Source organism: Saimiri boliviensis, chromosome 6, assembly GCF_048565385.1.
Source record: "Saimiri boliviensis isolate mSaiBol1 chromosome 6, mSaiBol1.pri, whole genome shotgun sequence".
NCBI classification, from domain to species: domain Eukaryota; kingdom Metazoa; phylum Chordata; class Mammalia; order Primates; family Cebidae; genus Saimiri; species Saimiri boliviensis.
In genome coordinates, this window is record NC_133454.1 from 47,814,041 (window position 1) to 47,826,098 (window position 12,058).

Here is a 12,058-nt window from a genome sequence, read left to right on the forward strand (position 1 = left end):
CCTACAATCCCCCATTTGCACTACTGGCCATGGAACATTTATTTCTAGTGTTCCTGCCAATCAGAGATCTCTATGTTCTAAAATGGGATTAAAAGAATAGTTGGAGAATTCACATTTATTAAATATGTGATACAGACTGGAATTTCTGAATTCCAAATAAATAATTTTCACTCTTTGAACATTTCATCTTTTACTTTTTAGCACCAACAGACTTGATAACAGCCTGATGCTGATCTGACAATGGGCTGACAACCTTCCCCTACTGGCCCTTCAGTCTGCTTAATAACAAGTCCTTTGCTTCTGTCATTCTCCTGGGATGGATGGCTACTGCCCTCCTTTCTGAACAATCTGGGCAAATCGACTGGTGATGGCAAGAGTGGTGTCAATGAAGCGGTCTACACAGCTGGAGAGACAGTTTTCAGTGCGAGAATCTAGGCGATTCCCTGGCTTCTCCACACACTTATCCCAACATAGTTCCATGAAATGATGCACCTAAGACGAAAGAAAAACAGTAACCATTGGGGTCTGCAGATAGGCCTAACTCTTGTTTATTAACTTATTTTTGACGCCTGACAAACTAGTCTTTAAATCAACCACGGAGTCACTTAGGGCTCTTCTCTTTATTTCCTAAGTAGTCACCAATATTGATGCAGATCCTCATCCCTACAGATTGTACATCCTCAGATAGGACTAATAACCTTTCATATTCCCCAAAGCAGCTAGCACCAGTGTGGACAAACTAGGGAACAAATTCATTTCCCCAGACTATTGGATTCATCTCATTCCAAACCTATCCCCTAGAGAAGGTAATTCTTCCATTAACCTTCTGGAGGTTATGGATCCACTCCCCCCCTACAAAATGCACACACTGGCACAGAAATTACGTGCACTTTCTTTTCTTTTTTGAGACGGAGTTTTGCTCATTACTCAGGCTGGAGTGCAATGGCGCGATCTCGGCTCACCGCAACTTCCGCCTCCTGGGTTCAAGCAATTCTCCTGCCTCAGGCTCCCGAGTAGCTGGGATTACAGGCACGTGCCACCATGCCCAGCTAATTTTTTGTGTTTTTAGTAGAGACGGGGTTTCACCATGTTGACCAGGATGGTCTCGATCTCTCGACCTTGTGATCCACCCGCCTCGGCCTCCCAAAGTGCTGGGATTACAGGCTTGAGCCACCGCGCCCGGCCATTACGTGCACTTTCTTTAGAATGTTCAGGATTCAAAGATTTCTAGCCAGGGTTCTTGCTGCTTATCCTCCGAGCACCCTCCTCCTCCCACCCAAAAGGGAGAAAATAACCATTCTACCAAGAGCTTACTATTTGTGAGGCTGGGTACTAAGAAGTCAGTTCTCTCTAACGTCTTCAAGGATAGCTGTCATCACCTCCCATTTAAGAGGCGTGATTATGTAGTCCAAGGTCATGTAGCCAGGCGGGTTAAAACCATGCCCGAAGGGCTCCAAACCCTTGTTCTAAATCCATAGTCTACAGCGACTACTTCAGAGTCCACCTTTCTCCAATAATGTTCTAGTGCTCCATCGTTTTCAAATACATCGTCGCACATGATCCTCACAATCCAGTGAGGCAGTGAGGTGACGGTGAAACCAAAACCCACAGTAGATGGGTATCTTTTCTACGGGCACGTGGCCTGCAAGGAGCAGAGGGAGGATGAGAACCCAGATCTTCCAAATGCCAGTCTAGTCACGTCGCCGGCTAACTAGGCTCCCGTACCCTTGCGTCGCCCAAATTTTCTTCCCTGCTTTACACCTCTTTTCTCCACGCTGTGCTTACATAGCCGGCACCCGAGCACTACCGACCACCAGGGACAGGAGGGACACGATTTGTCTTTTGTGAGAAGAGTGGGATGCAGCCGGGATCGAGAACCAGGTTGCTTCACTGAGCCGCCTGTGTACAGACTTCCGAGCGTGCCCAGGACCAGCATTTCACCTTCCTTTCCCTTCACCCTCCCCGTCCCCGCACCTGTGCAGTAAACTGCGCCTTCTGCTGTTCCGCAGCCACCAAGCGTTGCAATTCCGCTTCATCGGCTTCACCCAGATCCGCCATTGTCCGCCTCAGGCTCCGCACCTTCCGACAACCGTGTTTGCGCATGCGCGACGGGTGTACACCGCCTCTCGACTTCCTGTTCACCCAGCCTCTCGACTTCCGGTTCATCCAGCATTTTCCTCCTCCCCGTTTTCTTTCGTCGTCGTGGGTGGGAGTTGTCTCCTAATTGCTTCCGGGTTGGTGGATGACCTTGAGCCCTCAGGAACGAGATGGCGGTTCTCTGGAGACTGAGTGCTCTTTGCGGTGCCCAAGGAGGCCGAGGTGAGGGTTCTTCGCACCCTGAGGTGCGTAGCGCAGCTTCCAGCCAGGGAAGGGGATGGAGGTGAGGACTCATCTGCCAGGTGGGAGGTCTCTTGAGGAGAGGAGAATCCCGAAATCCCAGCAATGACTACTGTAGTCTAGGGGTCCAGATGTTTACCCTAACGTGTATTTCACTTGCTGTGAGCTGACGAGTTGACGGAATAATCAGAAAGAGCTCCCTCTGGAAGTTGCAGTCTGATGAGACTAATCCACATAGGAGTTCTGTTTTCTCCCCGTTCACTGTCCCTAGAATGCTCCCCACTCGCTCTCACCCTGAATCGGGAAAGAGGTTTAGGATCTTGCGCATCTCCCCAGGAGTTGGTGTTTTTATGTGTGGGAGTGGAGAGGGATCCGTTCGAAAATCATTTAACCTGGGCATTTGTGTTACCGCAGACACTGTAGTAATACTGGGATGCAAATGTGAAGAAAACGTAGGTCCTGTCCTCAAAGAGCTTTCGTTCTGATGAAAACACTGTCATAGTAGTCCAGGCAAGATGAGGTCCTGAACTAGGAAACTGGGACAAAGAAAAGAAGATTGTCTCAAGAAATGTTAAAGAGATATGCCAATAGGATTTGGCAAATGAATTTAGGAGCAAAGTCTCTCATGACTTCCAGATTACTGAGTTAGGTTAACGAATGCCTGAAATGTCGTTAAATAAAGTAGGGAACCTACAAATGTTCGTTCCCTAGTCTAACTTCACAGTAACTCCAGTGAAATAGATGCTGTCTTTATTTTACAAATGAGGTGTTATCCCCCATTTAGGTTTAAGTCGCTTGCCTGTGGTCATTTAGAAAGTTTGTCAGTCCTGTTAAAGGAGAGGTTCTTATGATCATCCTAATGACTCTTTCCTCAGCTCTGTTGCTGCGAACTTCAGTGGTCAGACCTGCTCATATTTCAGCATTTCTTCAGGACCAACCTACCCCAGAATGGTGTGGAGTGCAGCACATTCACTTGTCACCGAGTCACCATAGTATGTTCTCTCCATCGCTGCTGCTTTCTGGGCTCTAGCCATCTTTACCTGGACTAATTGTCATGCTTTTAGCAGGACTTCCTAAATGTAGGGGGACTCTTGTGTCCAAAGCTGTCAAATGAAGACCCTGTTTACACCTTTGGGCAGACAGTGCCATTATGGTTGAATGATGCCATTTATAATCATAGAGGACCTTATAGCCTAAGTCTTTAAAAAAATTTTTTTTTTTTTTTTTTTTTTTTGAGAGGAGTCTCACTCTGTCACCCAGGCTAGAGTGCAGTGGTGCGATCTTGGCTCACTGCAGTCTCCACCTCCCAGGTTCAAGCAGTTCTCCTGCCTCAGCCTCCTGAGTAGCTGGCATTACAGGTGCCCACCACCACACTAATTTTTGTATTTTTAGTATTTTGTATTTTAGAGACGACGTTTCACCATGTTGGCCAAGCAGGTCTTAAACTCCTGACCTCCAGTGATCCACCCACCTTGGCCTCCCAAAGTGCTAGGATTACAGGCATGAGCCACTGTTCCTGGCCCACTGACTCACTGACTTACATTCTTAAGGTATCTGTCCACTTCACTGAACCAAGACTGACTTAATTCTTTTTTTTTTTTGAGATGGAATCTCACTCTGACACCCAGGCTGGAGTGCAGCAATGTAATCTTGGCTCACTACAACCTTCACCTCCCGGGTTCAAGCAATTCTCCTGCCTCAGCCTCCTGGGTAGCTGTGATTACAGGCGTGTACCACCACACCTGGCTAATTTTTGTATTTTTAGTAGAGACAGGATTTCGCCATGTTGGTCAGGCTGATCTCGAACGCCTGACCTCATGATCTGCCCACCTTGGCCTCCCAAAGTGCTGGGATTACAGGCATGAGTCACCATGCCTGGCTGACTGGCTTAATTCTGTAGCAATATTTTATCCATCTTCTTGGATCTGTCTTCTAATTAATATGTAGGCATTAAGATATCCTTGTGCTAAAAGACTTCAAAAAACAGAGAGAGCCTCTCTCTCAACTACTATTTTAATATTTTACTTTCTTTGTACTCAGAGTTATATTCTATATTGTATACCGTCTGTCAGTTTGGGTTACTGCGTGAATATGTTGAATATGAAAGATGTGCTTTTCCCACGTCGACTTTTATGAATCTGGTCCTTTTTGTAGCTGGTTCCAAGGCTGCATCTCTCCACTGGACTAGTGAGAGGGTTGTCAGTGTTTTGCTCCTGGGTCTGCTTCCGGCTGCTTATTTGAATCCTTGCCCTGCGATGGACTATTCTCTGGCTGCAACTCTCACTCTTCATGGTCACTGGCAAGTATAGCAATTTCAAGTATAGTTGTCTGCTTAGTTTGTTTGCTGTGAGCTTGTCTCATGTATTATATATGAGGGAGAAGTTGATTGAAATGCTCTAAATTTGTTGAAAACTTTAAAATATATATAAAATATGTGTATGCCTGGAATTATATATCCATCTGCCTATCGATGTCTTTTAATTTGATTTCCATATCAAACAGTATTTTGAATGTAGCCTGTCAAACTGAGTTTCTGATCTCCCCCAATCTGTTCCTCCTGCACTCTTGCCCATCTGCATTAATGGCATTTCCAGTTTTCTCTTTGTTCAAGTCTAAACCTGGTAAGCTCCAAACTTGGTCATTATCCTTGACTCTAGTAGTCGTCTCCTAACTGGTCCCCTTTGTGTCCATTCCCAACACAGTAGACCCAGTGATCCTATTAAAATGGTAAGTTAGAACAAGACTTTCCCCTTCTCAAAACCCTTTTTTGTCTCTTTATGTTACTCAAAGTCAGAACTCTTAGAGTGGTCTGCAGACTCTACATGATTAAGCCCCCTGTTTCTTCCTTCATTTTTAACAGCTCTCTTATTCACACTGGCTTCCTTGAGATTCCTTGAACATGCCAGGGACATTCCAAGTCTCAGAGCTTTCCTCTTACTGATTCTGCCTGAAACTCTTTTTCTAGCTATACACTTGGCTGTTCTTCATCTCCTTCAGATCTTGAATGTCATTCTCTCAAAAAAGCCTTTCCTAACCACTTACTCAAAATTGCCTTCCCTAACCACTTATTCAAAATTGCAGTTTCTGTCCTGCCATTTCTTCTAATTTATACTACATCATCTATTGATTATTTTGTATAGTAATCGCTTCCTTGCATTTTGTTTTGTCATCCAAATGTATATCGCTAAATAGTATAGCCTTGCCTCTTAAAGAGATATATATATGGGAGGGATATTTTGTTATTTTTACTGTGTTTGTTTGCTATTGTGCCTCTAGGGCCTAGAACTAGTCTCTAGTACCTGATACCTAGTACTCAGTAAATACTTGCAGAATGAATGAGTGTCCAGCATCTGTTTATTTATTTATTTATTGAGACATGGTCTCCTTTGTTGCCCAGGCTGCAGTGCAGTGGCATGGTCTTGGCTCACTGGAACCTCTACCTCCCAGGTTCAAGCGATTCTCCTGCCTCAGCCTCCTGAATAGCGGGGATTACAGGCATATGCCACCACGCCCAGCTAATTTTTGTATTTTTAGTAGAGACAGGGCTTCACCATGTTGTCCAGGCTGGTCTCAAATTCCTGACCTCAAGTAATCCACCCACTTCAACCTCCTAAAGTGCTGGGATTACAGCCCAAGCCACCACATCTGGCCCAGCTTTTGTTTACTTTATCTGATATAGTTTGTATCACTTTCTACATTAATGAACCTTCTAAAAGGAGGATAAATGACCAGTTGGGTTCCTTGAGTTACTGCTTTTAAGTTTTGCAGAGACAGTATGTTGTCATTGGGGGGAGTAAGGAAGCGCTTTCAGATTGTTGAAACTGGAAGGACTTTAGAAAGATCTTAACCAACTATTTTATTTTACAAATGTGGAAACTACAACCCAGGGAGGTTAAGTGACTTGTCAGAATCATTTTCTAGCTAGTGTTAAATGTTTTGTTTTGTTTTGTTTGAGATGGAGTCTCACTCTCACCCAGGCTGGAGTGTAGTGGCGTGATCTTGGCTTACTGCCACCTCCTCCTCCTGGGTTCAAGCAGTTCTCATGCCTCAGCTTCCTGAGTAGCTGGGATTACAGGCACGTGCCAGCACACCTGGCTAATTTTTGTATTTTTAGTAGAGATGGGGTTTCACCACGTTGGCCAGGCTGGTCTTGGACTTGTGACCTCAAGTGATCCACCCACCTTGGCCTCCCAAAGTGCTGGGATTACAGATTACAGGTGTGAGCCACCACACCCAGCCTAAAGGGGTTTTAATTACCTAGTTCTGTAGGACTGGTTAGGAAAATTAGTTTTTTTTTTTTTTTTTTAATTGCATTTTAGGTTTTGGGATACATGTGAAGAACATGCAAGATTGTTGCATACGTACACACATGGCAGTGTGGAGTTTTTTTTTTGTTTTTTAACCACATAGACTTTTCCAAATAAAAGACTGTAGTTGAATATGAAATATTAGATTACAAGTACAGTAAGTAATATTTCTCTAACATGTGATCCATCTTGAAGGAGCTGCCTATATTGTGCTCCACTTTCTCAACATTCAGTGCTAATTGGGGTCCTGTCCCAACTATATAACTTAGGTCATTCTTACAGAGGGCACTAAAGATGTTCATCGTTCCAAATCTGGTTGTCTATTCTCTGTCCTTCATTTGCTTGAAGTCTCAGCAGCCTTCAACTCAATTAACAATTCTCCCCCAAGTCATTTTTCTTTGGCTTTCCAGATGCATAGAAGTCTCCTCTGCCAGATCCTTCTCCTCTTGTCTGACCTTGGGATGACAGAATCTCCAGGGCTGAGTCATGGCCTTCTTAATTTCTCCATCTTATACCCTTTTTCTAGGTGAGCTCAGATTTGACCTGTTTTTCTGAGTTGCAGACCTGTTTATCTAATTGTCTAAGTGACATCCACTTGGATGTCTGATAGTTATCCGAGATCTAACATTGGCCAAATCACTCTTTTTTCCCCCAAATCACCCTTGATTTCTCCTTTAAAACGCCCTTCTCAGTTAAAGCTGGGCTCAAGCTAAAATTCTTATGAGTCATTCTAGATATTTTTGTTCTTACTCCATGTCTATTCCATCAGCTCTGTTGGTTCTTTCTTTAAAAAATAATCTGAATCGGCTGGGAGCAGTGGCTCATACCTGTAATCCCAGCACTTTGGGAGGCCAATGTGGGTAGATCACAAGGTCAGGAGTTCAAGACCAGCCTGGCCAATATGGTGAGACTTCATCTCTACTAATAATACAAAAATTAGCCAGGTGTGGTGGCACGTGCCTGTAGTCCCAGCTACTGGGAGACTGAGGCAGAAGAATCGCTTGAATCCGGGAGGTGGAGGTTGCAGTGAGCCAAGATCATGCTATTGCACTCCAGCCTGGGTGACAGAGGAAGACTCTGTTTCAAAAAGAAAGAAAGAAAAAATCTGAATTGGGGGTGGAGTGGGGGAAGAGAAAGGAGAGTATTAGGACAAATACCTAATGCATGTAGAGCTTAAAACTAGATGACAGGTTGATAGATGCAGCAAACCACAATGGCACTTGTATACCTTTGTAACAAACCTGCATGGTCAGCACGTGTATCCCAGAAGTTAAAGTAAAAGAAAAAAAAATAGACATTATTTAAAAAAAAAATAGTATGAATTGTCACTTTACACCCTGTTACCAGCCTAGGTTAAGCCAGCAGTCTCACCTAGGCTACTTCAGTTGCCTTCTAACTAGTTTCCTGTTTCAATTGCTGTTCTGGTCACTACCCACCCCACCTCCCCCATACTGTTCATTCACCACAATACAGCCATAGTGACCTTTTTAAAATGTAAAATTATATTTCTCCAAAGTAGATATACAAATAGCCAATAGGCACATGAGATATTGCTCAGCCTCATTTGTCATTAGAGAAATGCAAATCAAAACCACAGTGAGATACCACCTCATACCCCATTAGGATGGCTGTAATGAAAGATGGACAGTTAGAAGTGTTGCTGAGAACTTGGAGAAATTGGAACCCTTGTGGTTCTGTTGGGAACGTAAAATGTTTCATCACTTTGGAAAACATCCTGGCAGTTACAACAAAAAGTTAACCTTAGAGTTACCATGCCATTTGGCGATCTGCTTTTAGGTGTATACCCAAGAGAATTGAAAATGTGTCCACACAAAAAAACTTTCACAGGAATGATCATAGCATTTTTTTTTTGAGACAGAGTTTCACTCTTTTTGCCCAGGCTGGAGTGCAATGGCACAATCAAAGCTCACTGCAACCTCCTCCTCCCAGTCCCAAGCAACTCTTCTACCTCAGTCTCCTGAGTAGTTGGGATTATAGGTGTGTGCCACTGTACCTGGCTAATTTTGTATTTTTAGCAGAGGTGGGGTTTCACCATGTTGGCCAAACTGGTCTTGAACTCCCAACCTCATACGATCCTGCCTCAGCCTTCCAAAGCACTGGGATTACAGGCGCGAGCCACCATGCCCAGCCCAACAGCATTACTTATAATAACCAAAGAGTGGAAATAATCCAAATGCTTTTCAGCGTATGAATAGCTAAACAAATTATGGTGTATTCATGTAATAAAATATCATTCAGCCATTCAAAGGAATGCTCTATTGATATATGCTATGACATGGATGAACATTGAAAACATTATGCTAAGTTGACACAAAGGCCATATATTGTATGACTTCTTATATATGAAATGTCCAGAATAGGCAAATCCATAGAGACAGAAAGTAAATTTGTAGTTAGGTAGTGGGGTAATAGGTAGAAGGTTTCTTTTTGGGGTGATGAGAATGTTCTGGAATTAAATAATGATGATTGTACAACTCAATATACTAAAAACTACTGGATTATATACTAAAAAGGGTGAAATTTTTATGGTATGTGACTTACATTTCAATAAAACTGTTATAAAAATAGCAAAATTAGGTCACACTTACCTAGGGCACTCCCTGCTTAAAACCTATCAGTGGTTTCCTATTATATTTCATATAAAATTCAGATTCCATATCACGACCTTCAAGATCCTATGCAACCGGACTCTGCCTTCCTCTGATCTCTCCTTCAACTGTGTGCTCCAGCCATCTTACTATTCATTAGAGATGCCACTTTTGTTTGGAAGTTCTCACTCATTCACGTCTTCCTTTCTAAAATGTTTCTTCATAGTACAGATACATTTATTTTTTCTTTCTCATTCACTAGTATATTTGTTCCATAAAGGCAGGGATGCTCTCTCACTTACTATATTTATGACAGATTCTGGTGCATAATAGCTACTTAATAAATTCTTTTTGAATCAACTAATAATGCTGTAGGGTTTTAGTTATTTTTGGTCATTGAGGTGAGAGGATCACTTGCAGCCAAGAGTTCAAGACCAGCCGGGGCATCATAGTGAGACTGCATCTCTAAAGAAATGAAAAACTGAGGCCGGGCGCGGTGGCTCAAGCCTGTAATGCCAGCACTTTGGGAGGCCAAGGCGGGTGGATCACGAGGTCAAGAGATCGAGACCATCCTGGTCCACATGGTGAAACCCCGTCTCTACTAAAAATACAAAAAAATTAGCTGGGCATGGTGGCGTGTGCCTGTAATCCCAGCTACTCAGGAGGCTGAAGCAGGAGAATTGCCTGAACCCAGGAGGCGGAGGTTGCGGTGAGCCGAGATCGTGCCATTGCACTCCAGCCTGGGTAACAAGAGTGAAACTCCATCTCAAAAAAAAAAAAAAAAAAAAAAAGAAATGAAAAACTGGCCAGGTGTGGCTCATGCCTGTAATCCCAGCACTTCGGGAGGCCAAGGTGGGCGGATCACCTGAGGTCAGGAGTTTGAGACCAGGCTGGCCACCATGGTGAAACCCCGTCTCTACTAGAAGTACAAAAATTAGCTGGGCATGGTGGCGGGTGCCTATAATCCCAGCTACTCAGGAGGCTGAGGCAGGAGAATTGCTTGAACCTGGGAGAGAGGGGTTGCAGTGAGCCAAGATCACGGGACTGCACTCTAGCCTGGATGACAGAGCGAGACTCTGTCTCAAAAAAAAGAAAGAAAAAACAATTAGCTGGGCATGGAGGCATGCTCCCATAGTCTCAGCTACTTGGGAGGCTGAGGCGAGAGGACCACTTGAGCTCAGGAGTTCGAGGCTGCAGTGTGGGCAACAGAGTAAGACCTTGTCTCTAAAAAAAAAAAAAAGTCACTAGAAATCAACTGACTGACAAAAAAAAAAAAAATAGAAGGCTGTACAGAATTCCTTAAAGAAGCAAACAGTGCTGTGGAGTGGCAGATAAAGACACTGCATTTGAACTTGACAGATTATTTTTTTTGTAGCCAAGTTATCTGTATAGTCTAATTTCACTGTGGTTTTTCATTGATGTTTTGATGTTTTCTTTTTCTTTAGGGGCCTTGGACAAGTTGTTACTGACTATGTTCATGGGGATGCCTCGCAGAAAGCTGCCAAGGCAGGGCTTTTGGCACTTTCAGCTTTAACCTTTGCTGGGCTTTGCTATTTCAACTATCACGATGTGGGCATCTGCAAAGCTGTTGCCATGCTGTGGAAGCTCTGACCTTTTTGACTTCATACTTTGAAGAATTGATGTATGCCTCTTTGCCTCTGCTTTGTCATGTCATTCAGCTCACAGTAAGGAAGAAATAAATAAGTCTATTGGTGGACAGGCTTCTTCTCTTAATCTTTGAGGAAAAGGTTTGAGAGGAATTATGTCTAAGAAATTGTGAGTCTGAGTTCTGTATTCTGGTGAGTAAATGGGGTTGCCGCCCAGCTTCTCATAAGACTCACAGTATAACTAAACATGATATATGAGCTTTTGCCTTTTAATTTATCAATCTCTTAAAAGAGAATCCAGCTTTATTACTATTAATATGTGATCAAACTTCTTTTTTGCCTTGGAAATAATGGACAAAGGGAAATACCATTAATTCATGAATAAAAACTTTGCAGAAAATTAGACAGTGTTTATTTTTGAAAACTTCCCTCTCTATTCAGTAGATACCACCTACTGATGGATACATATAATAGGGAAATTTTAAAATTTGGAAATGCTGGTATCTCATATTATAAATTTCTAAATTCTAGGAAGAGAAGCTTGTAGTACTTCTAAATATAGAGAAGTTCCATTTAAGGGCAAAGTTCCCCTTGTAGACATATCAAAATATTACAAATTCTAAATTGAGACTTAATTCTCAAATGTGTTCTACTTGTTCTAAAACAGTCTGTCCACAAATATAAAACTGTAAGTAATATATGGTTATTTTCACACTATGGGAATCTCTAATGTGAAAATGTATTCTATGAAAATAATTTTTTAAAAAATAAAATGTATAATAAAAATGTATTCTATGCTTTTATATATTAGCTGTCACTAGTTTTATTCATTAGAATTAGGTGTCTGTTGCATCCACAGCATGAAAACAAAACTGCATGTTTAAATTTCCTTGGGGCTTAGCAGTTAGGTAAATCAGACACAAAGTACTGGAAAACAAAAGGACTTAGAAGTTATAGGCAGAAATATACCAAGTATAAATAGTTTGGTATAAATGAGAGTATAAGATTTAGTAGTAGGAATAAGAGTTATGTCCAGTTTATGGTGTTCTGTGAATACCAGCCTTTGGAATTCAAATTATATTCTATGTGTATTTAGTCTGGTCTAAGAGTTGAGTGTAAGGCATGATGCTTTCTTCTTTTTTTTTTTTTTTTTGAGACGGAGTTTCGCTCTTGTTAACCAGGCTGGAGTGCAATGGCG

The 12,058-nt window shown here is 42.6% G+C and overlaps 2 protein-coding genes across 3 annotated transcripts; one reads left to right on the forward strand and one right to left on the reverse strand.

Annotated features, from left to right (window-relative positions):
* Window positions 1–97: 97 nt before the first annotated feature.
* TIMM8B (translocase of inner mitochondrial membrane 8 homolog B) lies at window positions 98–2,118 on the reverse strand. The gene is made up of 2 exons (XM_003923713.4): window positions 1,975–2,118; window positions 98–492 (listed from the first exon to the last, which is right to left on the reverse strand). The coding sequence occupies exons 1-2, from the start codon at window positions 2,101–2,103 to the stop codon at window positions 325–327; spliced, it is 297 nt and encodes a 98-aa protein (XP_003923762.1). The 5' UTR covers window positions 2,104–2,118; the 3' UTR covers window positions 98–324.
* An 85-nt stretch (window positions 2,119–2,203) lies between these two features.
* SDHD (succinate dehydrogenase complex subunit D) lies at window positions 2,204–11,663 on the forward strand. 2 transcript variants are annotated; one of them, XM_003923712.4, is made up of 4 exons: window positions 2,210–2,319; window positions 3,213–3,329; window positions 4,492–4,636; window positions 10,699–11,663. In XM_003923712.4, exons 1-4 carry the CDS (start codon window positions 2,268–2,270, stop codon window positions 10,862–10,864), a joined length of 480 nt encoding a protein of 159 aa, XP_003923761.1. In that variant the 5' UTR covers window positions 2,210–2,267; the 3' UTR covers window positions 10,865–11,663. The 2 variants fall into 2 exon arrangements, with proteins under 2 accessions (XP_010332867.1, XP_003923761.1); XM_010334565.3 differs by lacking the exon at window positions 4,492–4,636 and having other exon boundaries at window positions 2,204–2,319.
* The last annotated feature ends 395 nt before the right edge of the window (window positions 11,664–12,058 follow it).

Coding starts and splice junctions, on each gene's coding strand:
- TIMM8B (XM_003923713.4), bottom strand. CDS start 2,103: ATGCGCAAACACGGTTGTCGGAAGGTGCGGAGCCTGAGGCGGACAATG. Junction 493..1,974: donor AGGCGCAGTTTACTGCACAG/GTGCGGGGACGG, acceptor CTTTCGTCTTAG/GTGCATCATTTCATGGAACT.
- SDHD (XM_003923712.4), top strand. CDS start 2,268: ATGGCGGTTCTCTGGAGACTGAGTGCTCTTTGCGGTGCCCAAGGAGGC. Junction 2,320..3,212: donor CGGTGCCCAAGGAGGCCGAG/GTGAGGGTTCTT, acceptor CTCTTTCCTCAG/CTCTGTTGCTGCGAACTTCA. Junction 3,330..4,491: donor CTTGTCACCGAGTCACCATA/GTATGTTCTCTC, acceptor TCCTTTTTGTAG/CTGGTTCCAAGGCTGCATCT.